The sequence below is a fragment of the Passer montanus genome, unplaced genomic scaffold, assembly GCF_014805655.1.
Source record: "Passer montanus isolate IOZ18808 unplaced genomic scaffold, ASM1480565v1 scaffold44, whole genome shotgun sequence".
NCBI classification, from domain to species: domain Eukaryota; kingdom Metazoa; phylum Chordata; class Aves; order Passeriformes; family Passeridae; genus Passer; species Passer montanus.
Window position 1 is genome coordinate 4,273,465 of NW_024369262.1, and position 25,925 is coordinate 4,299,389.

The 25,925-nt window shown below is 52.0% G+C and overlaps 1 protein-coding gene across 8 annotated transcripts in view; it reads left to right on the forward strand.

Annotated features, from left to right (window-relative positions):
• Positions 1–450: 450 nt before the first annotated feature.
• Positions 451–25,925, forward strand: part of RPH3AL (rabphilin 3A like (without C2 domains)) — a 36,190-nt gene continuing 10,715 nt past the window's right edge. The window contains exons 1-6 of one of the 8 annotated variants that reach the window (XM_039720843.1): positions 451–517; positions 8,657–8,773; positions 9,920–10,063; positions 11,569–11,698; positions 14,961–15,047; positions 21,912–22,077. In XM_039720843.1, coding sequence (XP_039576777.1) covers positions 8,697–8,773; positions 9,920–10,063; positions 11,569–11,698; positions 14,961–15,047; positions 21,912–22,077 — 604 coding nt within the window. In that variant the 5' untranslated portion in view covers positions 451–517; positions 8,657–8,696. Of the gene's footprint in view, positions 518–1,330; positions 1,339–4,326; positions 4,953–4,977; positions 8,774–9,919; positions 10,064–11,568; positions 11,699–14,960; positions 15,048–21,911; positions 22,078–25,925 lie in introns of those variants that run through there. The other 7 variants (XM_039720845.1, XM_039720841.1, XM_039720844.1 and 4 more) reach the window with 7 other exon arrangements.

The window sequence follows — 25,925 nt, forward strand, 5'->3', positions numbered from 1 at the left end:
GCAGCTTCTCCCATCGCACATCTGGCTGTGCCCACATCCCCTCCAGCCTCTCCCAGGTCACATCTGGCTGTGCCCACATCCCTGCAGCCTCTCCCGGGTCACATCTGGCAGTGCCCACATCCTCCAGACCCTCTCTATCCACATCTGGCTGTCCCCACATCCCTGCAGCCCCTCTCTCTCCACATCTGGCAGTGCCCACATCCCTCCAGCCTCTCCCAGGTCACATCTGGCTGTGCCCACATCCCTGCAGCCTCTCCCGGGTCACATCTGGCAGTGCCCACATCCCTACAGCCTCTCCCAGGTCACATCTGGCAGTGCCCACATCCCTGCAGCCCCTCTCTCTCCACATCTGGCGGTGTCCCCGCCGCTCGGTGGCCGCAGCGGACACCAGCAGGGGACGCGCGGCCCCGCGGGGCGCGGAGGGCGGGCGGGGGCGGGCGCAGGTGCGGCTCCGTTTCCGCCTCGTCCCGCCGGGGCAGCGGCTCCGCGGAGCGACCGCGGCGAGGCCGGAGCGCAGGTGGGTGCGGGGGGAGCGGCTCGGCCCGGCCCGGCTCGGCTCGGCTCGGCTCGGCTCAGCCGCTCTCGGCTCGGTTTGGGCCGCTCCGGGCGGAGTTTGAGCTGAGATTCAGCGGCTGCCGGGCACCGGGAGGAGAAGCGGCGTGCCCGGGGTTTGTGGGTTCTGGGAATGGCGAGAAGTTTGGGGGGTTCGGGGTTTGTGGGCTCAGGGAATGGGAGCAGCTTGGAAGGGTTCGGGGTTTGTGGGTTCTGGGAATGGCGAGAAGTTTGGGGGGTTCGGGGTTTGTGGGCTCAGGGAATGGGAGCAGCTTGGAAGGGTTCGGGGTTTGTGGGTTCTGGGAATGGGGAGAAGTTTTTGGGGCTCGGGGTTTGTGGGTTCTGTGAATGGGAGCAGCTTGGAGGGTTTGGGGTTTGTGGGTTCAGGGAATGGGGAGAAGTTTTTGGGGTTCGGGGTTTGTCGGTTCTGAGAGTGGGGAGCAGGTTGGGGGCTTCAGGGCTTGTTGGTTTCAGGGAATGGCGAGAAGTTTGGGGGGTTTGAGGTTTGTGGGTTCTGGGAATGGGAGGAGTTTGGAGGGTTTGGGGTTTGTGGGTTCAGGGAGTAGGAGCAGCTTGGAGGGGCCAGGGACACCCAGAGCCGGGGGAGAGCTCCCTGAGAGGCTCCAGGAGCAGCTGGGAGGTGGCTGGGATGTGTCCTGTGATCCTGCCCTGGGAGCTCCACCGCCCCTTCCCAGCCCTTCTGGGAATTCAGGTGGGATTCGGGCTCCTGAAGGGAATTAACTGGAAGTGGCAAAGATGTGGAGGGAAACGAGCCAGAGGTGGGAGGTGAGAGGGATGTGTGGAGAAGTTAGCAGCCACGTCCTGCTTTTTGGGATTTTGGGAGCTGGGAGAAGCCACGTGTGCCTGTGGGAGGCTGGAGTGTCCTGGGTTTCAGGTGCTGGGTGTGCAGGGAACAGCCACGTGCTGTGCCCACCCTCGGGGTTTTTGGGGTGCTGCAGGGTGGCTCAGGTGCTCTCCAGCACCTGGTCAAAGTCCACGGCTTTCTTTGTGCTCGTAGCAACCACGTCCAGGCTGATAAAAGCCTCGTTTGTGGTGTTGTTCAAAGGGTGCCTAAAACCAGTATTATCCCTTAAGGATGCCGAGAAAAGCTGTTCCATCCCCAGATGTGCCAGCAGGCCTGTGGCTCTTTGGACAGGGAGTTTTTTGGCAAGGCCTGGCTGCTCAGCAGAGTTTCTCCACGGCCACGAGCTGTTCTTTTCCTGGTTCACCAGAGTGAAACAGCCTGGCATGAGGCTCCTCTTCTGCACGGGATTCCTTGACAAAGCTGGCCTGTGCTCAGCGCTTCCCTCTGCCCAATTCTTTCTAAGAAACCTGATGCTCCTCTGCAGGCTGGGAGGTGCCACACTGCCAGCCTCCAGCCTCAGGCCTCCCGAGCTTTATATCGGAATAGTGAAATGAGTTTCTCTAATTGGCCATTTAGATGCTAATTTGCTTCTCCCAGATCAACCTGCCCCGAACTGCAAGAGCCTGCTGTCTTCATGAATTATTCACTTTGCATAAGGCACCTGCCTGGCTGGGGATCAGGAGGAAATGGGTCCAAAGTCTGATAAATAAAGATACACCTTGGCAGGTGGAACAGGGCTGGCTTTCCTCCCTTCCATCAAAGGGTGCTGGGGCACCTGGAGGCTGCTTTGCTTTGGCAAAACCTGTTGGTTTTTGGGTTTGGTTGTTTTTTTTTGTTTTTTTTTTAGCTCACCATATCTCAGGTAGCCACACTAAGAAGTGCCTCTCGTTAATAAAGAATTGTTGGTGCTGGATGTCAGCTTTCCTGTCGAGCTGATTTTATCTTCCCACTCACAGGACTGGCATGGACCTCCAGGGCATTGTATTTTAAAAACTCTTTATAAGCTGCATCTTAAAAGCAGTTTGGCTTCTTGCTGCTGCTGCTGCTGGGATTGGGGAGCAGCTCTGGTGGAGAGGAAACTTCTTGGTTTTCCCCTCCAAACATCATCCTCACCCACTTCTTTACCAGCTTGGCCTTTCACCATAGGGACACCTCCCAGCTGGTGTTTGATCTGGGCTGGGCCAGCCACAATGAGGATCTGAATGAGGTTGTCCCCATTTTGCTGGCACTGATGCTGCTTAGGTTGAGCTTTCAGGGGAAAGTCTGACTGATTGGGTCCTTAAGTTGTTCTCCCCAGGCTTGGCAAAGGCTTTGTGGTGTTTATTTGGACACTGTTTTGGCCTGGGCTGCAAATCAGCTCTGATCCCATCTGCTGCTGGGATTGGGGAGCAGCTCTGGTGGAGAGGAAACTTCTTGGTTTTCCCCTCCAAACCTCATCCTCACCCACTTCTTTACCAGCTTGGCCTTTCACCATAGGGACCCCTCCCAGCTGGTGTTTGATCTGGGCTGGGCCAGCCACAATGAGGATCTGAATGAGGTTGTCCCCATTTTGCTGGCACTGATGCTGCTTAGATTGAGCTTTCAGGGGAAAGTCTGACGGATTGGGTCCTTAAGTTGTTCTCCCCAGGCTTGGCAAAGGCTTTGTGGTGTTTATTTGGACACTGTTTTGGCCTGGGCTGCAAATCAGCTCTGATCCCATTGGATTCCCTGTGTCAGCTCTGATCCCACTGGATCCCTGTTTCAGCTCTGATCCTATTAGATCCTTGTGTCAGCTCTGATCCCATTGGATTCCCTCTGTCAGCTCTGATCCCACTGGATCCCTGTGTCAGCTCTGATCCCATTAGATCCCTCTGTCAGCTCTGATCCCTTTATTCCCTCTGTCAGCTCTGATCCCATTAGATCCCTGTCTCTCCATCTGCTGCTGAGGGTTGGTAAGGAATGACAAGACCTCAGAGAGGTGCTGGGGGGTCTCCTGGCTCTGCTTAGCCCTTATAAAATCATTTTCCAGCATTTTTTTGGTGCCCACAGCAGGCTCCTGCTGAAGGGGCTGTGGCCCTGCTGGACGTGGGTGTGAACAAGCAGCTCCAAGGGGTTCAGGTGGGAGAAAAACTTCTCCAAGCTCTGGCTCCAGACCTTCAAAGCCAACTTTTTGTTTCCTACAGCCCCGAGGGTTCTCCTGCCACTTCAAACCAGCTCTGAAATACATCTGGGGGATTTTAAACCCCAGGGGAAGAGCGGTGGCTGCAGCAAATAACCTTCCTGCTGGTGGCTGGGTTCACCTTACCCATCCCTGCCCCTCACTTGCCCCGTGCCATGGCAACACAGCAAACACTCCTCAGTTGCCAAGGTTTCCCGGGGCTAATGGGGTCTGGCTGCAGAGCAGGAGGTGATTACACTCTGAAAAATGAGTGTTGTATGGTTGGCTGTTTTGCAAATATTAAAATGAATGTTATGTGTGTTATGTTAGAAAGTTATGCTGTATTAATTCTTTTAAGTAGTGTGTTAAATATAGTTTTAGGCTGTAACATAATGTTAAAATAGAAACTGTGTGATGAAAGATACTTTTCTAACTAGCTCAAGGAATGGATAAGATAATCAAGAAATTCTTCATAGAAAGATAACAGCAACACAATACTAAAATCCCAAAGAGAAAAATTATTACCTCCTTACTGAGAAGAACCAAACTCCTACCTCCTTACAGACTTTACAGAGCCAAATCATAATTTACAAGATGAAGGGGGGAAAGTTGACAATAAACAAAAAACTCCCTAGTTTAAAAAGAGTGTTTACATCATGTATGAAATATATGAATATATATTATATTAACTTCTAAATTATATATTATATATATTATGTATTAATTTCTAAATCCTAAAATTATATATTATTATATATTATATATTAATCCTAAAAAGGATTTAGAAGTTAATCCTTTGTTAGCAGACATGCTTTTTTGAAGAAAACATCCAAACGTTCATAATTCTTTACTTTTTTATTGTCCTAACTCTGATTGTCCAAATTCTTATTGCTCTAATTTTTTATTACTATTTTTAAACTATTCAACTTTTAACATTTTAACACAAGTAAGTAGCATTTTTCACAACACTGATTTCTTGGAGGGAAGAAGGGCCACCAGGCACCTGTGAATCCTGGGGGAGGTGGTGCCCTGGGAGCAGGTGAGATAATTACACAGCTTGGGAACTGGGAGCTTGGCTCCAGCCAACTGCTTCATTTTGATTTTTGTAAAATGAAGTATTAAAAAAAAAAGGTCGTCAAATTAATTTGCTATGAAAACAAATTAATCTAGACACGAGCTGCTCAGCTGAAATAGGCAGGTAAATGAAAGCTGACTGGAGGCCTCCTCGTGGGGCTGTGTAGGATTTTTTGTCTTTGCAGGGCTCTGAGGAATTGATGCTCCGTGGGCCCAGCTGCAGGAGGGCTGGGCAGGCTGTGCTGCCCCTGCACGAGGAGGTTTTTGTGCCATGAGCACCTCAGGGTCAGCCAAACCCTTCAGTTCCAGCTTTGGTGTGCTCAGGTGAAGTCTGAGGTGGAGGAGTGGGGAAGGGGCTTGGTGTGGTGAGATGATGCTGGAAAGGCAAGCTGGTAAATTTGGGGCAGGAAAATGTTGAGGGTGTTAAAGAGAGCTGCAGGCTGGGTCAGGCAGTGCCTGATCCAGGAATGTCTGGGGGCTGGGAGGGAGTTCTGGGTAAATATTGCTGTGCTGTGATGTTATATTCTTCCTTAAGCACCTGCTCCTGCAGCTGGTGAGGTACAGGTACAACCTGCTGTGTCTGTGCTGTAATTGAGGTAAAATTGGTGATGCTCACGTTGATGTTCTGCTGAGAAAACCTGGATTCCTTCTCAGCAACTCTTTGAAGAGCATCATGTCCACAGGCTGTGCCTGCCTGCCCCTGCTCCCTTCACTCAGGCCCACTGGAAGGCTTCTCCCTCCCAGACTGAAGTTCTGAGTTCTGGTAGCCAGAGTACAGCTCTTACCATGGGGACAGCAGAGAAGGAGCCACATCAGAGCTGCAGCGGGGATGTGCTGGGGTCTGCATCCTCCAGGATGCCCCTGGCCCCACAGGAAGGCTCAGCCCTGCAGGGCACTGCTCCTCCCCTGGGCTGCTGTGCCAAGGGCAGCCAGCTGCACTCACATTTAATGAGGTTTTGTCTCACATGACTTCCTCCACCACAGGAAAGGAATGAGCAGGTGGAGTGGTTTTAAAGCAGGTCAGAGAATATCGATAAGAGCTCCCCTTTTAATTCTGAATTCAGGTAAAAAGCAGAAGCCTGGAGTGGGAGGTTTTTCTGTACCATGAATTGCTCGTGCTTTGCTGTCACCCTGTGTGCAGGGCACCTGCAGGTGGGCCAGGAGCTGTGAGTTTCTCTTGCTCCCACCAGGAGAGACTGACTGGCTGCTTCTGCCCTTTGTTAGTTTGTTGAGAGAAGAGGAGAGGGAAGGGATGGCTTGGTGCTGATTGAAATAGTTTTGAGAGAAAATGCAAGACTGCAGGAGGGGGATATTTCACCACAGCCCATGGAAACGACTCCCCAGGCTGGCGTGGTTTTGCTATCTGGGTGTTTCTGATTTCCCTGCACTTCTTGTCCTGTACTGAGATAAGAGAGAAGATGCACCGTGCCTTCCACTCCTCTGGCATCATTCCCCCACCCATCAGAGACAGTCCCTTCCCTCCAGCCCTGCTTTTCCCCAGCAGACCATGCCCTGCAGTCCCATTCCTGTTTCCTTCCTCGAGGTGTGTCCCCACCAGGCTTTTTCCAGAGGCAAATGTGGAAAACCAGCATCTCCCATCAGAGGAGACGGCACATCCCGTAAATATTTCAGGGAATGATCTCTCTGCAGACTCTTTTGGGATCTGGTGGCTCTTTAGGCTGTGTTTTGTTTGAATTCTGTCTTTGCAGATGCTGCTCAGGGAAGGGGGAGGACAGGGAGCTTATGCTGAGTAACAAGAGGCAAAGGACCATGACATTGCTTGTTTTTGTTCAGTCACGCTGAGCAAAGCTCACTGTGCTGTGAGGCTGGAGAATGCCTTTAAGCCTCTCCTGAGAAAAATGCTCAGCTCATGTGCTCTATTCTGACTCGCCTTCAGCTCTGGTGGAGTAGATAAAGCCTGCTGAGGAGGGGCTGATGCTTCCAGCACAGCTTTCCACCCTGAGAGCTGCTGGCAAAGGAAGCTCCTCTGCCCTGCCTCTGCTGTGGGGCTCATCTCCAGCTCCAGATTTTATTCCAAAACCCCCCAGCCAGCACAGGCTGCTTGCCTGGAGCCCTGCATGGACACAGAGTGTGGGCTGTGCTATTCTTCAGGTGTTCACGAGTGGGAGGGAGGAATTCACGGTGCAGCTGAGGAGTAATTTAATGTATGCATTTGTGTGGGGGGCTACATATGCATATAATCCTGTAACCACACATCACAGGCTTGGGAAATCTCTGGAAAATCCCAGGTCAGCCATTCTGTGTGCAATTGTAGCTTTTCTCTGCTTCTAACTCAGGCCTGAGGGTGGGAGCCTCTGTGTTCTTGTGCTGTTCATGCCTGATTGCTCCCCTGGGTGTGAGCTCTGTGGGATGGGAGTGGGGAGGGTGTTCTCCTGTTCTCTCCTCGCAGGAGATTGTCAGGAAGATTAAAAGAGCAGGAGGTGTTCTGGGGCTGAATGGAAATGCAAACCCAGTGTGTGGCACTGAGCAGAGCGGGGAGAGCAGTCAGTGCCAGGCTTCAAGGTTTTCTTTACCACTGACTAAAGTGGTAAAGGTTTAAAAAATCCTGTGTGACATTCCTGTCTGTCCTTCCTGCCTCAGCCCTGCTTGCTGCAGCTTTCCCATCTCCCCCATGCCTCACTTTGCACAAGTCAGACTCTGCTGAGCCTTCACCTCTTTTACACATATTTCCCCCTGCACTGGAAGAAATCTGCGTGGAATTTCCCCTCTCCCCTCCTGCCTGTTGTAAGCACTGCATTTTCAAGCTCTTCCCAGAAACTGGGATGGCCAGAGAGGAGGGAGCTGGTTCATTTTGGCTCAGGGGGGTTTGGCAGGAGGGAGCTGTCAGTCCTGTGCCACAGGCTGGTGTTTCTGTGCTGGGGGATGAGCACAGCAGGGAGGGTTTGATGTGCACAAGCTCTGTGTGAGGGGGCCAAGGCCACCAGGCTGTGCCTGGCACAGCAGCACAGAGCTCAGTGTGGCAGCAGCAGATAGCAGGGGAGGCTGCAGCACTGCTGGCCACTGAGGCTGGGAAAAAAAAAAAGAGTTTGCTTGGGAACTGCAGCAGGGCTGGCAGGTGACACACCTGGCCTGCCACTGGATCTGAGTCCTGCTTGCCAACCAGCATGAAACACGTTATCTCTGCCCAGCAGGTGGGGTTTCAAAGCTGGCAAGTGTCTGTGCTGGGGACGAGCATTAATACCTGGGAATTTATGCATTAGGGCTTGTGAGACACTCGCTCTGCTGGAGAGCAAATCCAGCTGGTTAAAAGCTCACTACATCAAGCCTAGTTCAGCATCCATTGAAATCTTTTGGCTGTGCCTGTCCCTCGGTGCTTTCCATTCATCTGAGCTGCTGATAGGGCTCAGAACTGCTCAGCTGCAGAGTCTCTCTGGGGGATGTTTCTCCCATGAGCATCTGGAAGTTGGTTCTTGATCAGTTCAGTGGAATTTTCACTGAACACTGCTGTGACCATGCCAGGGGCAGGAGCCACAGCAGGAGATCTGCTACAAGAGGTGCTGTCTTGAGCATCAGAGAATGCAAACAAGCTGCTATTGTAGGCTGGAGTTATAAATATCAGGCTATTATGGAGGCAGTTTTAATGAAGGAAATGACTTGCCACTATTCATACTGATTGTTGCGTGGGTTTTTGTTTGTTACCCCATTAAGAGGTTAAAAAAAAGGCAACTGTAGCTTCTTTGTGTCCTTTGGAGTGGCTTTCTCTGTCAGAACTGCAGCGCTGGGGCTCTGGAGGTGGGGAGGCAGGTACTATTTTTACAGACAACGCTTTTCTCTAGTTTGAAATGAAAAATCAGGACTGACAAAGAGTGTCTGGCTTTTTTTTTTTCTTCCTTCCCAGAGTATACCATAAAATCTAAACTTCCAGCCTTGCCTTCAAGGTACCTGAAGGTATTTATTAGCTTATATTTTGTGAGGGTGATGGTTTGTTTTTATCACTGTCTGTGGGTGAGTCTGGCTGCTCCCACTGTGTGTGGTGCTGGCAGATCACCTCTGTTTGCTTCCTCCAGGTGTGACCCTGCCAACCCCAACCCTCCCCAGGCTGGGGCCATGGCTGAGATGATTTTTGGCAGCGGGATGGGCCCCTGGGTTTGCCCCAACGACCGGCAGCTGGCCCTGAGAGCCAAGTGAGTCCTCCCCACCCTCCTCTTCCTCCTCCCCTCCCACCCTCAGCTCTGCCCTGACAGCTTTCCTGGTGTCTCTGGGCTCTTGCACTCGTCCTGCACCCTGGGAGTCCATCCCACAGCCCTCCCCTGGGTGAAAGGAAGCCTCAGATCTCTGCAGCACCCTAAAGATAATGGATAAATATAATTTATAGCATTCCCCAGCTGCCAGCACCCTTTTGTTTTAGGAACTTGTCATTAGTTCTTGTTTTCCCCTGAAGTTAAAATTACTGCACAACCTAAAGACTAAAACGATGTGGATGAGTCAAGCTCTAGAAGTGCATTTTTCTTGGATGTTTTCATTCCCTGGCAGCTGGGACTGTGCCACCTCTGCTCTTGCCTGTACCCCTGGGCTCAGCTGCTGCTGCAGAGTGTTAAAAAATAGGGGAGCACCCCATGATCTGAGGGGCCTGCCTGGCTGGGCACCCCACTGCCACCTCCCCAGCCTGCAGGGAGCCTCAGCAAGGCAGTGGTGCCCAGGAGTGCATCCTCCTTGCAGCCATAAGTTTATCCAGTGACCTCCAAACCCCTCCTGAATGGTAATTAATTAATTGAGCTGTGAAAGCTCCTGCCTGCTGCCAAGTGAGCCAAGGAGAAGCATCAGCTGCTGCATGTGAGGCACAGGGGGTTTGCTGAGGTCCTCGTGTGAACCTGGGCCAGACCAAGGGAGGATGGTGCCAAATTTGTATTTCCAGGCGTGCCCAGAGATTTGTGTGTTGGAGCTGAGGGATGTGGGATCCTGCAGGGAGGAGGGTGCAGGTGATCCCTGTGTTTGTGGGTTTGCTCTTGGCACTTGTGGTGCCTGGCATCAGCAGCCATCTCTGTGAGGGGATCCCCAGGAGGGGCAGCCCCAGGAGTGATGCTGCTTTATGGACAGACAGGAATGGGGGCTTGCAGTGGTAAAAAACACAAACAGGAGCAGAAAGGGAGGGCGGGGAGAGGCAGCACAGCACTCCTTGCTGATGGGAGGGTGGTGTGGAAATGTGCTCAGTGAGAGGAGCCTCCTGCTTTGGGCTTTAGGCATGGAGCAGATTTCCCTGGCGGGGCTGCGGGGCAGGGGCTTTGTGCTCCCCTCCCCAGCTGAGTCCTGCCCTCCACCCCCTCCCACAGGCTCCAGACGGGCTGGTCAGTGCACACATTCCAGACTGAGAAGCAGAGGAAGATGCAGGCTCTGAGCCCCAAGGAGCTTGAGGTCATCCTGGGAGTGATCCGCAAGGCAGAGCAGCTGGACGTGGTGGAGCAGCAGCGCGTCGGGTACGGCCACGCTCCTGTCCCTCCCCTGCCCAGAAAAGGTCACAAAGGCAGCACTGGCCCTCCCAGCTGCCTGGGCTCAGCCTCCAGCACTCAGAGCATCCCTTAGGTCAGTGGTTTTCCCCTCCCAAGCTGCTTGTTTGGAGGGGATGACCGCTGGGGAGGATGTCGTGTTTTCCTTCTCGCTGAGCTCTTTTTGTGCTTTTTTTGAGCTTTGGGGGTTGCTGAGGCTGCAGCCCTGACACAGTCCCTGGAAAATGCAGGTGGTGCTGAGGCAGGGGCTCTGGGAGAGGCTGGGCTGTGCCCAGGGCGTGGGTGGCTCAGGATCACTGCTGGCACTGCAATCAGGTTTTCCCTTGTCCGCACCAGGCCCCTGGGATTTTGCCTGGAGCAGAGAATGAGTTGGTGTTCTAGTTGGCTGAGCCCTCTGGATGGGGTTTGCTAGGTTGAATTATTTAATTTACAGGCATCCTTTTGCTGCTGCAGGTTCCCATTTGCTCTCAGGCCTGCCGGAGGTCTGGCCTGAGCTCTGTGTGTGATCATGCCACTCTGCCTGCCTTAGAGCAGGGCAGCCCTGCAGCATTTCCCAGCAGGGTTTGTGTTCATGAGACAGGAAAGCCCAGGGACTCCCAGCCCCTGTCCAGCCAGATTCCTGCTTCTCTGCTTCCCTGTGCAGAGCTCGTTAGCGAGGGCTAACGAGGAGTGGCAGTGATGTTTTTGTGATGAATGGGGGACCCCAGCAGCAGCCAGTGACCCTGAGGGCCTGCCTGCTGCTGTGTGCTTGCTGCTGGAGCTGCAGCAAGTGCTCCCCGTGCAGCTCCTGTGGTGAGGCATTCTCTGAAATGCCTTTTGTCAACTCCCAGGAGCTCTTTTGTGCCAGAGTCCGAGTCGGGGATCATAAATCCACTAATGATGGCTCTCTCTGGCTGTGCAGCCTGACCTCCCCACCACGGCAGCACCTCTCTCAAGCAGCCCCTGCCTTGCTCTCCAAGGGTGATGGGACATTAGCACTAATGAGAGTGGGATTCATGGATGGCAGGATCACTCCCTCCTGCTGCTGGTGCTGATAAATGGCCTGGCTGCTGCTCTCCCCCTCTGCAGGTTGCCAAGCAGTGATCTCATGGCGGAGCAACCTCGCCCTGCGTGCCCTCCACACCCTGCATCCCAACTGCCTGTCCTGCCTTCCTGCCCTCTCCCAGCCCTGCTGCTGCAGACATTGTGCATGCTCATGTGCTGCCCGTCTTCCAAATGGGCTGTGGAAGGGAGCAGGGAGCAGTTCTGCCATTTCTGTGCCACAGCCAGGCTCATCTTGGTCTTTGGCGTGGTCTCTGGCCTTCCTGCTTCTAATGGGACGTGGGCAAGTCAGTGCCTGCCCTGCTGCTTTCAGGAAATGGAGAGGGCTTGGCAGGTTCAGCTCCTTTCCCCTTTCCCAGTGCTTTCTGACTTGCTCTGAGCACTTGAAGCTTTTCCTGCAATGCTGTGACCTCTGCTCTGCCTCCTGCCCGCAGGCGCCTGGTGGAGAGGCTGGAGAACATGAGGAAGAACGCCATGGGGAACGGCCTCTCGCAGTGCCTGCTCTGTGGGGAGATGCTGGGGCTGCTGGGCAGCTCCTCTGTCTTCTGCCAGGACTGCAAAAAGGTGGGTTTGCTCACACGAGCCTGTTCCTGGCAGCAGGATTCTCTGGGAACCACCAGACCCCTGGAGGCTGGAGAGCTCTGCAGGGTTATTTTATTCTCACTGTCAGACCATCAGGTTTTCTGGGGCAGCCTGGTGATAGTAAGAGATTCTTCAGGATCCTGGTGATAAGAAGAGACTCCTCAGGATCCCAAAGTGCCTGAGCTGCCCTCAGTGCTGGGATGGGCTGTGCCAGCCCCCTCTGCATCTCCCAGCTGGAGTTTTGGGGTTTGCAGCATGGGACGAGGGGCAGGAGTGTGCAGCTATCAGAGACAGCTCACAAAAGTCTGTGAGCTTTGCAAGGTCTGCCCTGAGACCTTCCAGGAGGACTCAAGTCCATCCTCAAGCTCCAAAGCAGTGCAAGTTTTCCAGCCCTGAGCCTCAGAGAGTGCCTGTGCTGTGTGTGTTGCTGCTCTCCAGCACCCCAGGGATGGCTCCTGCTGCTCTTGGCTCCACAGCTGAGGGGTTAATCTGTATTGCTGTGGAGATTATGATCTCCAAGGCAACCACCTCCTCCTGCCTCTGCTGGGAGGCTGCTTTTCCTGCTCTTGAAGCCCATCTTCCCTGGGGACTCCCCTCTGGGAGTTCCTTCATGCCAGCGTGTCACCTGCGGCGAGGTGAGGGCACCTGCTGGGTGCTGGAGAGTTTCTGCTGGGTAAAACCTGCTGCTTTGCCATGGACTGGGGGTTGGACACGGGGGACAGCCTTCTGTGGCACTGCTGGATTTGTGGGACACAGCCCTCGTGCAGAGCAGGCTGTGAGCTCTGCTGCAGAGCAGGTTCCTCCACTGGGAACCGCAGAAATCGCTGGGATTGTGCAGAAAATTCCTTCTAAGGCAGTGCCTGGGGAAGGAAACACAAATCTTGGAGCCTCTGGCTCCTAATCCGTGGGGAAAACAGCTTTTAGGGAAGGGGTGTGGAAGGAAGCAGCAGTGGGGAGTGAAAGGCTGGGTTTGATGGGAGCAGCGTGGTCTCTGTGCACTGTGGGCAGTAAAGGGTCAGGGGACAGGCAGGAGATTCTTGGCTCTTTCCTGTATTTCAGGCATGTGGAATAACAGGATGTGCTCTATTCCTGCCTTCTTCCCGTGGCAGTTCTGCCCTCACCTTGTCAGGAGCCAGCTAAGCCACGTTGCCATGGGGCTTTTTGACCAATTTCCTGTGAACCCTGAACGCTGTTGAGGAGGCAGGGGCTGCTTCAGACACTTCCCAGCCCTGTCCCTTTGCAGGAGTGACCCTCAGCTGGTGGGACAGTGTGAGCCTGCCCTGAGGGGGGCTGTGACCAGAAAACCCCAGAGAAAAACTGGATTTTTTTTATTTATTTGATTTTATTCCCTTTTTTCAGGAGTCTGATGGGCAGTTCAGCAGCATTCATATCCAGGCAGATTTAAGTGAGATCCTACTTTTCCAGGGTGCATTTTGCAGCTGCTTTCAGACTGGCTGCACTTTTCAGCTCTGTGCCAGCCCAAGAAAATTCTGCCTGGGTGCCCTAGGCTTCTCCCTTTCTTGTTTTTAATGTTGTGGAGTGAACTCGGGGAACAGCCAACCCTTCAGCAGAGCACAGAGTGAACTGCTTGTTCCCTCTTGTCCAGGGATATCCATCACTCATGGAGTGCTGTGTGCAATAAGCAATTTGTCAGGGAATTATGGATTTTTTTAAAGTTCATATTTTTCTGGCAGGCACTGCTCTGGTACCGTGTCATTGCAGAACATTTAATTCAATACCAGGAATTGCAATGATGCACCTGAAACACAGCAAAGAATTTACCTTCAGCAAGGTAAATTGCTCCTGCTGAACAAAGGTCCTGCACTTCTGATGGATCTTCCAAGTGCCACTTCCTGCTTTGGAAAGAATGCTTTTAATATTGGTTTTTATTATCTGGGAAATAAAGGAATTGTGCAAAGCCAGATGTGTTAACAATAGCAGGAGTGAGACAAAGCCCAAGGTGCTTTACCATGCACAGGGGATTGATGTGTGTGTAAAAGGTGAAGGATGAGTGGGAGAGGAAAGTGCTTTGTCTTGTGTTTAATGAGAAATGGGGCTGCATTTAACGCCCTTGATTTTTATGTCTTCTTCCGAGGGGTTCTGAGTGATGCTCAATTTCCCAGCTACTCTGCAGAGAAGGAGGGGAGGAAAACACCGTTTTAATGTTGGGATTTTTCAGAACTCGTGGCTGGGAGTAAAATCGGTTGGGAATTTCCACTAGAGGGAGCGTTTGAATGTGCTATCCGTGTGGGGATTGGGATTTTGGAGGGGATTTCAGGCTGAGCTGCTCCCTCGGGGTTTGGGTTGGGGGAGGGAGAGTTTGGGGTCTTTTAGGTGTCTGTGACTGAATCTGCCAATCCCCCTTGGCTTGGGGAGCACCATGCTGAGGGTTGGTGCACCAGGCTCAACAGGTTTTCATTATTTCTCTGGGAGGATGAGGATGAGGGCAGGAATAGTGGGGTGGGGAAGATGAGACCTTCATCCCTGGGCACAGGAGCAGCCTGTGTGAATCTGGGGACATCCAATCCTCAGGTACATCTCAGCAAGCTTTTGCTCTCCTCTTCTTGAGTGGCTTTTCCCCTGTGAGGATCAAAGGATTCATCCCATTTCTCATTCCAGCTGCACTGCCAGGGCTGATAGGCATCGGCTTCATTATGTAATGCTGGGAGATTCAGGCTGTAAATGGCTTGGGATGCCAGCAGAGACAGCAGAAAGGGCTGTGCAGAGCCATCAGTTCAGGAAATGTGTGTAACCATGGCCATGCCCACCTGCTAACCAGCCCCAGATCAAGGGGAGTGTGCTGGGATGGAGGGGAAGACGTGGGATTCAGCACGTGTGTGTGAGAGGAGGAAGGAGAACATTCCCAATCCTGCACTTGTGCCTGCTTACAGCTGCTCTCCAGGCCACAGAGACTGGGGGTTAGGATTAAGGCAATAAAAAAGCAGCTCTGCAAATACACCTGTGGGTGATGGGGTTTGATTTGCCCTGCCCTGCTCTCTCCTCTCCCTGGAGCCAAGGGCTGTGCTGTGGATTTGCCTTTGCCTCCTGTCCTTACAGCCCTGCAGCATCTTCCTGCAGTCAGGGGTTCTCCAGGAAAAACAGGGAATTTGTGTCAGGTTTTTAAGGAGAGCAAAGCAGAGCTGTTGCTTCTCAACCTTCTCTCCCCCAAGGGCTGTGGGGAGCTGCTAACACCACCTCTCTTTTTTTTGTTTTTCTTCCTTTCTTTTCTCTCTCCTTGTTCCAGAAAGTTTGCACCAAGTGTGGGATAGAAACTGTCGGAGGCCAGAAACGTCCCCTGTGGTTGTGCAAGATCTGCAGTGAGCAGAGAGAGGTAAAACACAGCTGTGGGGGGCTGGGGCTCAGCAGCATCCCCCTGCCCAGCCCAAATCTGTGCACAGCATGTTTGGGCTCTTCCCTGGGCCTTGGAAGGCAGAAAATGGGATTTGGGAGGCTTGGCTGGAGGCCAGGCAGGCTCAAACACACACAGTGGTGACAACTTTGTTTTATGAGGGGGTGAAGGGGAAAAAACACACTTGGAGCTTGACTTTGTGGGATTTCTCTAGCTCTGGCCATAAAGATGTTGTTCCCTTACACCCTTTCCCTCCTCACTCTGTGACAAATAAACTTGGCTGACTTTTTTTTAATACAGCTTGAGAGATGTAGAGCATAATTTGTCCCACTAAAAATAACTAGAATTGCAGCCTTTAAATCTGTTTTCCTCCCTGCCTTCAAAATCCCATAACTTGCCAGTGTGTGAGACTTCTAATGCAGGTCTCTAAATTTTTATATCCTTTATCCTTGACTTTGAAAAAAAAAAAAGTAAAAAAGTAATGGGCTGCCTCAATTCTTGTCTGGCAGCCAGCATCCACCAACATCAGGGCTCGCTGCTCTGTGCTGGAGTGAAGTCTGTGAATTTGTTCTGTGATTACAGATGGATTTTCACTTGTTCCCATCAATTTATTTTGGGCTTTGGCTTGTGGTCCTTGAGCATCAATCCAGTCCAGCTATTTCAGACCAAACTGCACCCAGCTGTGTAACCTGGGTGCTCTGCTAAATCAATTTTTGAAGTGTGGTGAGGGTGTTTGTGCAGGTGTTCAAGGTGCTGGTTTTGTTTTTGTTTTTTTAATTAGTTGTGGAAACTTTGCATTGCTTAGGTTTTGCATTGGAGGGATTTTTTTGTGTCCGTGTTCAGGTAAAATGAGGAATACGTGGATGCTGACAATTGAAATTATCAGCAGCAGTGTGGGTAGGGCAGGAAGAGAGCATTCCAGCTCCCTGGATTTTGATAACAATTTGATACACTGAATCATCTAGATGTTTTGAATTCCAGATAGAGATCCCAAAATAGAGAGCGAGGCAGGTGCAGGTATTCTTTGAGCTCTGCAGGGAAACGCAGGGACTAAAATTTGCTTTATTTCCTTTATTCTGTTGTTTTTTTCAATCTCTCTGTACTGCTGTGGGTTTTTTCCTATTTCTTAGAAAATAATAAGTAACCTGGTCAGTAGGCAGAGAATATTAATGTGTCCAGCACGTGTTATGTGTGGCCAGAGTGGGAGGGTATGATAACCTCCAGCTCTCACTCTGTGAGCCCTGAGATACAGCCAGAGTGCATCCCTGAGGAAAATGGATGGACCTTCCCTTCTTAGACTAAATCACAGCCTCAACTTGCCTCTCAACCTGTAGCTTCTGCTTTATTTTCTAATTCTCTTTAAGGTGGGTTCAAGTCTGTGTCCTTTTTTATTTATGCTGCTGCTGGTGCCCTGAGCAGGAGAAGGTTGGGAGGGTCACAGTGAGGGCGCACAGACATCAAATCATCCATCCCCTGTTCCTCCTACACACCCTGCCTTTATTTTGGGGGTTTGGGAACTGAGAATTAGAGAAACCTTGGGCAAAGGAGTTGAGGTAAATCAGAATAAATGTGGCCCAGCAGGATCTGGGGTGCTGGGGTTGGACATCCCATGCACCAGCTAACAGCTGCAGCCTGTGGCATTGTCCACACTCCTTCATCCCTTCATTTCCCATGTTATTATTTAGCCCTGCAGGCTGGAATTGAGCTGGCAGAAGTTTAGTGACATGTTAGGGTTGAGGTTGGGGTTAGGGTCCCCCTTTTGCAGCCTTGGTTGTGATTAAACCATCACCCAGCCTGGCTCAAAACCAGCTCCAGAGCTACGAGCTGTGGAAGCATCAGCTCTGCAGTCAGAGCCCAGTGCCTGGTGCCCACAGATCCCTCTGGGAATCCTGTCCTCAGCCTCCCTGCTGCTTTCTGTTTCCTTGGGAGGCTCCTCTGGGAGGGCTGCGCTGCAGAGCCACGAGCAACGAGCTGCTCTTATTTCTGGAGAGTGGAGGCGAGGGATGGGCTCTGCCTGCTGCTTCCTGGGACCCTGCCTGCATCCAGGCATCCCAGGCAGAGCAGAGCAGCAGGGGATGGGCAGGGTGAGGGGCTGTGTCTGCAAAGGGAACATCCCCCAGCACCCTCAGGCAGCCCCACACCATCAGTGCATCCTGGAGGAAGCCAGACCTCACCTGCATCCCTCCAGAGGTGTTTGTCCCAGCTGTTTGCAGAGGGAGCAAAACCCTCCTTTGTTTTTCCAGGATTCTGTGGGTGTTTTCCTTCACAGTGTCTTTGGATGCTGTGGATTGTTGTTTAGTGCTCCTGCAAGCAAAGGCAGAACCAAATTCAGCTCACATTCACTTCTGAGGGCAAGGATCTCCCTTCCTCCTTCCCTCCTCCTTTCCTTGATCTTGCTTCACCTTTCAGCAGTCAGAGTGTGCAGGGCTGATCCCCTGGGGCAGTCCTGCTCCTGCAGCATCCCGTGGGAGCCCAGGGATGCTGATCCTGGCTGCAGCCAGCACAGGCTGTGGGTTTGCAGTGGAACTCCCTGGGAATGAGATCCGAGGGCAGAAAGGGAGCAGCTCCTGCAGTGCAAGGGCTGCAGCAGCAGGACTTGGCTGGTAAATGCACAGCTGGAAGGATTCCCTGCTGCCAGACCTCTGGCACAGCAGCACTGCCCACCCTGAATTAGCTGTGCCTGGCCGAAATCTGCCTGTCACCTCCTGGCCTGAAGGGGAAAAGGGACCTGCTGGGTTTTGTCAAATCCCTGCCCAGCCCTTTAACTCTCTGCACAGCCTTGTTTTGACTGGTGGCACCAGATTCTGCAGAACACCTTCCTGAATTACCCCTTATACATATATTTTTATATATATATCCATAATTAGCGATGCTATCATTGTAATTAAAATCCTCTTGGAAGCGTTTGTGCACATTTACATTTGAATTGACACATCCAGAATTGTAAGGATAATGAAAGCAATTTCAGTGGGGTGGGGGGGAAGCTTTTTTTTTAAAACTCCCTCAAATATGAAAAGGAGTGTCAGCTACCCGGGACCTGTTAAAAGTTTTAATTTGCCCTCTCTGCTTCACTTTCCTTTTCATTCCTTCTCCTCCACTACACAGCATTTTCAAGGCTGGCTGCATTTCTCAGTTCATCACAACAAACCTCGCAAAGAGAGGAGCAGAGTCACCTCCTCCCCTTTTGCCCCCGGGGCTTCCCTTTTCAAATATCCACTCCTACCACTTGGAACACTGTAAAGCAACATAGCTTGGGGTTATTCCTGCCTGGCATGACGATTTCCTGGCAAAACACCCCACGGATGGAGAAGGGTGTTTATTTTGGGTGACTCTGGATTGAATAGGAGCGATGTGCACCTGTTTGCAATTGAAAGAACTCATCAATAGCCTCTGCCATATTATTTTGGGGGTGGCAGCAAGTAGTTAGACTCAAAATAGTGTCCTCTAGAATAGAGCCACGGGTGGGAGAAAAAAAAAAGAGGCCTGATTGAAAGGGGGATGATAAATGGTTGAAGGCTGGCAGGCAGTGCAGCTTGAGAAACGCCGGGGTCAGGGGGGCGATGGATTTTGCTATTCCAGAAACAAAGCTGGGAATGGTAATTCCACTGCCTTTTAATTTCCTTCATCCTCAAGTGCCCAATGTGGGAGTCGGCAGCAGCCTGCTGTAAATAATGTAATTGGAAATCTCTGTGTTATGGAAAAGCAGATGAATGCAGATAACGAGGCTGAGGAGCGCTGGCTCTGCCCAGCGGTGTTTGCTGGAGAGCTGGGACAGACAGAGGGACTCTGTGGGGCTGTGCTGCAGGCAGGGCATGCCAGCAGCTCCTCCCAGGCAGGCTGCATCTGCAGGGGCCTTTTTCCTCTCTGTAGCCCACAGCAAGCTGCTTCCCCACCTTTTGGTGTTGCTGGTGTCAGCCTGGGAAGGTGAAAGTGGTGGTTTTCCTCTCACCAAGGTTGCTGTGAAAAAGGGCTGCAGGAGGTGGTGGAGCAAACTGTGGCTTTGTCACCAAGCCCAAATTGCTGTGAAGGAAAGGGCTGCAGGGTGGGAGCACTGCATGGCACGAGCAGGAGGTGCTGGAGCAAAATGTGGCTTTGCAGCAAAGCTCTTTTCTAAGCATCTCTGTTTGGGGGATGTGGTTTGGTGAGGAGGGCTCTGGGGAGGCTGCAAGTGTTTGTTGTGATTCCCTCAGCTGTGATCCACCTCTTTATCAGCAAGCCCTAATGTTTTCCCTCTTCAGGAGCTTGTTTTAGCACTTGTAAGCTCAGAGCAGCAACATGAGTCTCACCAGGGCCCAGTGATTCTCTGTCAGGTCCCATTTCCAGGCTGCACTTGAAAATGCTCGATAAAATCCCCATCTGCTTCTGCGTGTGTCACTCCATAGCTGCAATGATGGCTTGATGCAGCTTTAATGGGAATATTATCAGGGTTGTAAAAGGCATTTATCTGTCATGGCCACGGCTGTCCCTCTCCCTGGTGACGTTCCAGCTCCACCCAAACTCAGACTGCTGTGGGGAACAGATTTCACCTTCATGTGAACTGGTGGGAGCAGCATCCTCCCTTCCTTGGCAAGAGTAAACTCCTGCTGATAAACAAGAATTTTATTCTCAAGGCTCTGTTACAGATGTATTAATCTAAAATCAAGCAAGGACTTTGCTGTCAGGCCACTCTGGCCATCAATCAAATGCCATCAATAGCAGTCAACAACATCAACCTTGGATCAAAACATGGAGTTTTAATCCAAGAATGCTCAAACTGCCCCATGTGCAGAGCAGGATGTGATCCCTGGTCCTTTGGGATGGGCTGTGCTGCAAACCTGGAGGGGCAGAGGGACTGAATCCATCCAGGGGAGAGCGTCTTGCTGCAGTTATTTCAGAGCTGATTTCAAAACAATTTCGCTGCTGCCATAATAGGACCAAACTCTATTAGAAGCACCAATTTAAAGGGAATATGTATGCAGAGAATCAATTTTATAGTAGTATTACCACATCAGAGCTGGGTGTGTTATGTCATTAACTCTTTCTGTAACGACTTGCTTTGGGGTAGTGAGGAACCTGGGGGTGACCAGCCTTTGTTGCAGCCACCCGTGCTGTGTCTGATTGGTTTTATGGTGTGTCTAAATTGGAGCTTGCCTGAAGATAATAGGTCTCTCCAGTGCTTCAAATTAAATTACAGATGTTGCAAGGTCTGTTCAGAGAGTGACTGCACCAGAGGGCTGTTTCCTCCCCAGCAGTTCATCCAGGGAAGGTGTGTGTGCACCAGATCCCCAGCGTGTGTCAGGGATGGACAATTTCCAGCCCTGTCCCTGTTCTCCTGCTGCTCCCAAAAGCTCCTGCCTTCCCCAGGGACCCCTGGGCTTGCCCAGCCTGCAGTTCCTGCACGGGCCACGTGTACCTGAGCTCTGTGCAGAGAAGTCTGTCCCACACTTCAAAATCTGTTGCATTTCTTGATTCTCAGCAAGCAGAGCCCGTTCCTGCAGGGTCCCTGTGCTGCTCTGCCATGTGCTGTTTGACACACTGCACCAACTGCTGTGAGTCCCCACGTGGCAGCAGAAGGGACAGAAGGAGCTGTGTCAGCCTGTGCCTTGCCTGGCTGGGTCACTTTGGCTGTTGGCAGAGCAGAGAAGGAGCTGCTGAGGTGTCCTGCCTGCCAAACCCCCTCTGCAGAAGAACAACTTGCAGTCTTGGGGAAATTGGCTTCCCAGCTTTGTGCCTGGATGGCAGACTCACCCTCCTGCTGGGAGAACGTTGGTGGAGCTGCAGGATGCTCTCACCTGCTGGTTTGCAGACCCTGCTGTGATGCACGAGCTTCCCCCTTGCACGTGTGCTGGGTCACAGCCGCGCTCTGCTTTCTTCTCCTGCTGGGTGGATTTCTTTAAAAACCACATTCCCAGCTCCCCCTCTGCATTCAGATCGCCTGCACTTGGCTTTCAAGACCCCAAACACAGAGATTTGAGCTTTCTTGGTGGCTCTGGGAGCCAGGCAGCCATCAGTGTAGTGGGGCTGCTGCTGTCCTGCTTTTTGAATGTCAGATTTTGTCACTACAGGTGTCCTCCTGAATGTCAGGTTTTGCACTGCCCTCTGCCTTCATTAAGCTCTAAAGGCTCTAATGTGTTGCTGCAATTAGGGATATCTGCATTTGCACCCACTGCCATCATGATGAAACTGTGTGTAAAGTGCTTTGGGAACTTGGAGTGGGAACACTGATGATCTCCTTCACTGAGCAGAAGTGCAAGAAGTAAAAAATGATATTTTTACTATGTTAACTTATTTTTGCCCTGGCTGTGTCATTAGCTCATTATCAGGCTGCTGGAAGGCACACAAGAATTAGGTTTGTATGAGGCCATTTCTCCTTGTCTGAGCTGCCACCCTTCTCCCTTCCCCTGGCTTACAGCAGGCTTTATATTAAATATACTTAATAGAGTGCCTTCATCATAAGCTGCATTAAAGCTAAATTGGAGAGGAGAGGCTGTTCTTACAGCAGATATTACAGTTTGGTGCTCGAGGTCCATTTCCTGCTGCAGGTTCAGGTTATTTGAGTGTTGTTCTCATTCTGGGGTTTTCAAGCTCGTTACACGACCTGGCTTGGCCTGGATTGCTCTGTGAGATGAACACTGGGCTTGTGCTGCAGGTCCAGCATGAGGCAGCACTTCTGCCATCCCCTTCTGCTCCTCCTGCCATCTGTACCTGCTGCTTCCTCACAGCTGGGGTTTTTCAGCTGTGGAAGGAGGACAGAGATGAATCTGGGCAGGAATTTGGGATCGGCGCGAGCGGCCGGGCCGAGCTTGGTGGGGAGCTCATTTCGCTGTAAAAACCCAGCTTAAAGTGTCCTGTCTGTGTCTCTGGCAGGTCTGGAAGAGGTCTGGGGCGTGGTTCTACAAAGGGCTGCCCAAGTACATCACGCCTTTGAAGAGCAGCAGCAGCAGAGCCCTGGAGCTGCAGGGCCAGCCCTGGCAGGGCGAGGCGGCCGAGAGCGTCGGGAGCAGCTGCTCCTTCACCTGGGCCAGGGGAAAAGGTTGGTTCTCCCACCCAGAAGGAGCCAGCTCCTTCTCCTCTTGCTTCCCAGCAGTCAGGGAAGTTGTCTGTCAGAGGTGTTGTCCCACGAGGTGTGGTGTGTTCCCCATGTGGATGTTGGAGTTTCGTGGTTTGTGGAGGATTTGCTGATATTTAAGTGCGTGTTGGTGGCACAAATTAGTCCCAGTCGTCCTGGAGTGCCTGTCCTACACTCCACCCCTGCTTTCCTCCATTCCTTGCAGCCCTCACCCCACTGTTTTTCATTCCTTCTCCTTCACAGAACAGAGAGCTGCCTGAGGAGCTGCTCCTGCTGCTCTCCAGGGACTGTGCCACTGCTGGACAGCACTGTGCAGCCCTTTTTCATTCCTTGTCCTTCACTACACAGCCATGGAACAGAGAGCTGCCTGAGGAGCTGCTCCTGCTGCTCTCCAGGGACTGTGCCACTGCTGGACAGCACTGTGCAGCCAAGGCTGACCCAGTGGCTCATTCCCTCCCTCCTTGCTCCTCGTTTCTGCTGCTCTGCTGGGCAGATTCCTCAAGTCGCTGTGAGCTGGGTTAGGAATTGCTCTGCCAGCATGTGAGTGCTGCAGAATCAGAGCTGCTGCCAGTCTGCTTTGATTTCCTCTCTCTCTGGGTGGATTAGCAGAACTGTCTGGCCTCTCCCCTTCTGTTTTTTGCTGTTAGATCCCCTCAGCTGGAGAAGCCCTCTCAAGTGAACCAGCTGCATGCACTCCTCCACTTAGCAGAAGTGCAGGGGGAAATAACCTTTTAATAAAGAAACCTCAGGAGCCTTGGGTTTACAAACCTGCTCTTCAGGGCCCAGCGAAGAAAGCACTCCCAGCCCTACTGTAACTTTTGTAATTAAAGACAAATTAGATCAACAGTAGATGGTTGTGTTGCCCTCCAGGAGATTCTTGGTAGGAGTTGTCTTAGCAGGACTGATTGATGAGGCTGTTTTTTGTTCACATGATAGAGAAAACGTTAAGAGTTGAAGCTGTTGAGCTGTTGAGCCCAGGCCTGGCCTGCTGCTTAGTTCAGCTTTTCAACTGATTTCTGTTTTTTGGAGAAGGCTTCCCCATAAATACAGGCAGGAGCAGGGGGAGGACAGCAAAGTGACCTTTGGTAAGCTTTGATGTGGGTGGTGAGCTGCCTCTGTCCCTGCTCTCTGATGTTTGTCTGGCTGCTGCTTTATGACTTGGGTAATATTAATTTATGGCTTTATTTTCTGGTGCTTTCTTTCCCTGTTGCCCTTCTCTGTGAGGCTGCCTGTCCTCTGGCCAGCTTTCAGTGGGCACTGCAGGCTGTAATTCATCTCTGGAGCTGGGAGCTTGTGCATCTCCCCCCTCCTTTTGCCTCCTTTGAAGCTGCCAGTGCTGGGACTCCTGCTCTTTGTCATCCCCCAGCTCTGCAGGGCAGCCTCCTTCCCCCGTGGAGATGTGGATCCATGATATTGCCACGGTGAACCTGCAGCTGGAGCTGGGCTGAGCTGGTTCCCCCTGCCTGGCTGGTGGCATTTGTCAGCTCCCACCTCGTGCAGCTCCCCCAGACACGTCCTTGCAGCTCGGAGCACAGCCCTGGAGCTGGCTTGGCAGGATGTTCCTGGGAATGAGCTCTGGCATTTAACACTCCTCCCTCTGACAGGCTGCTCTCCCCGGGGTTCCCATCATCTTGGCCAGCCCTGGCCAGCCCCTCTGCTGGTCTCTGATGTGCTGAAGGAGCCAGCTCTGAGCTCTGCAGGTGGGGCCAGCCCAGTCCTGCCACAGCCCCTGGGCACCCTCCGTGCCAGCAGAGATGGGACAAACTTCAGGAGTCCCTTTTTCCCCCCTCAAAAGGGAGGGATCAGTGTCAGAACCTGGGAATTTGCTCCCACTGCAGGAGGGTGGAAGGCAGAAGTTTTATTTTTGCACACCCAGTATTTCTCCTGTGCTCGCTGACACTGGGATTTGCTGGTGCCTTTAGTTTTTCTGTTATAAACAAGCAGTTGCCATGGGAACCCTGCTATTAATTAAGGCACAAATGTATTGTCAGGAGGAGAATAGCAGCAATATTTCTTTTGCTGGGCAGCAGCTCTGCTCCATGTGCTGGAATGTGGGTGGGATTCTGCACTGGGTCAGGGGGAGGGAGCAAGAGCAGCAGGGTTTTCCTCATCCAGGCTCTGAGCTGTGCAGGAAAAAGGTGGGAAACAAACAGAAATGTGATCCCTGAGCTGCTGCACTCTTTGGCAGGAGGGCTGCCTGCTGCTCCCTGGGGGATTTTCCTGTTCCATCCCTGTTGCCAAGCCATGGGATGTGCCAGAGGCACGGGAGCAGCAGCTGGGCAGGGGGGATGCAGTGGCCAAATTCCTGAGGGATGGAGCAGGGAGGGATGTGCTGGGGAGTGTCTGCAGGCCACCAAGGGAGAACCCAACTTGCCAACTTTGCAGTGCCAAAGCTGCAAACTGCAGCTCCTGAAAGGGACAAGGGCTGGGTCCAGTCACCTCTTCCTTCTTGGAGGAGCACAGGGTGTGATCTGGCAGGGGAGCTGCCCTCAGTGCAACCCAGGCTGTAAAAATCCTCATTTTCTCTCACTTCCCCACCTGCAGTGACCAGGAAGCTGTCGCCCTCCCTGCTCCCTGTGCTTGCCAAAACTCTGGGTGCTGCAGGGCAGCCCTGCTCAGGGTCTGTGCTCATCCTGGGGCTGAGATTCCCATGTGCTTTTGCTGGTTTTGGCAGCTGCAGGAGGTGCCAAAGGCTGTATGTGTGTGCCAGGCTGGGCCCTGCCCTGTGCTGGCAGCACCAGGGAGCTGGGATGGCTCTTCCTGTGCCAAAAACACACATTTAATACCAGCTCCCAGCCCCAGCCAAGTGCTCCTTCCCCTTGGCTCAGCACAGCCTCCCCATGTCCTGATTTCCTCTGGGGTAGAACAGCCAGCAGTTGTCCTTCACCACCCCCTGGGTGCCCCTGGATTGGGATTGAGCTCTGCCAGCAGCTGCAGGGCTCCAGGCTCCCAGTGAGTGACCCATTCCCTGTGGAAATATTGCTTTTCTAGCAAGTTTTATCTCGGCAGATTTTGTTTTATGAGCTTTTTTTTTTTTTCCCCCCAGTCAGCTGGAGATAGGGATAAATCTGTTCCATCCTCTGAAAGAACAGCTGTCCAACAATTCTTATTGATATATCAGCAACTGCTGGAACACCAGATTTAATACTTCTGGGCTCTGGAAAGTGCCAGCAGAAGGTTTGCATGAAGGATTACCTGAAAGGGAGACTTTGGTGCAGTGAGTAAAAGACACTCTTATTGGCAGCAGAGGAAATGAGAGCAGACAGGGCTGGTCCTGTGGTGAGAGTGCCTTCGAGTCATTAATATTTTCTTCCTCTTGTGCTGGTTCTCTCTGAGCTGCTGAATGGCAGCAGGACAGGCAGCTAAAGTCACCTCCACTGATTCACTGGGGCCTTCTCCAAATAAATCCTGGCTCCCAGCATTTTCAGAGGATTCATGGAGGAAGGAGCTGTTCTGAGGAAATGGATTTTATGAATCCAGGAGAGCAAAAAAAAAGAAAAAAAAAAAAAGATGATGACCAAGTGGAACAGGACTTAATTTTCTGAGAGAATTGAGCAATAAGATGGTCAGAATGAGTCTTGCAGCTGAGATTTGGATTATATAGGGGAAAAAAGCCCCACTCTGGTATGTATGGATTGTTTTAACAGTGTTTATATAGAACCCCCACCTCTCCCAGGGAGTTCTGAAGATGTTTTTCCTGAACCTGAAATTCCCAGGTAGTAATGAAGATGTTTTTTAGACAAACCTTTGCTTTGAGGACTCTTAGCCAGCATTGCAGCCCCCCAGCTTTTGAAAGAGCCTTTTTCCCTGCA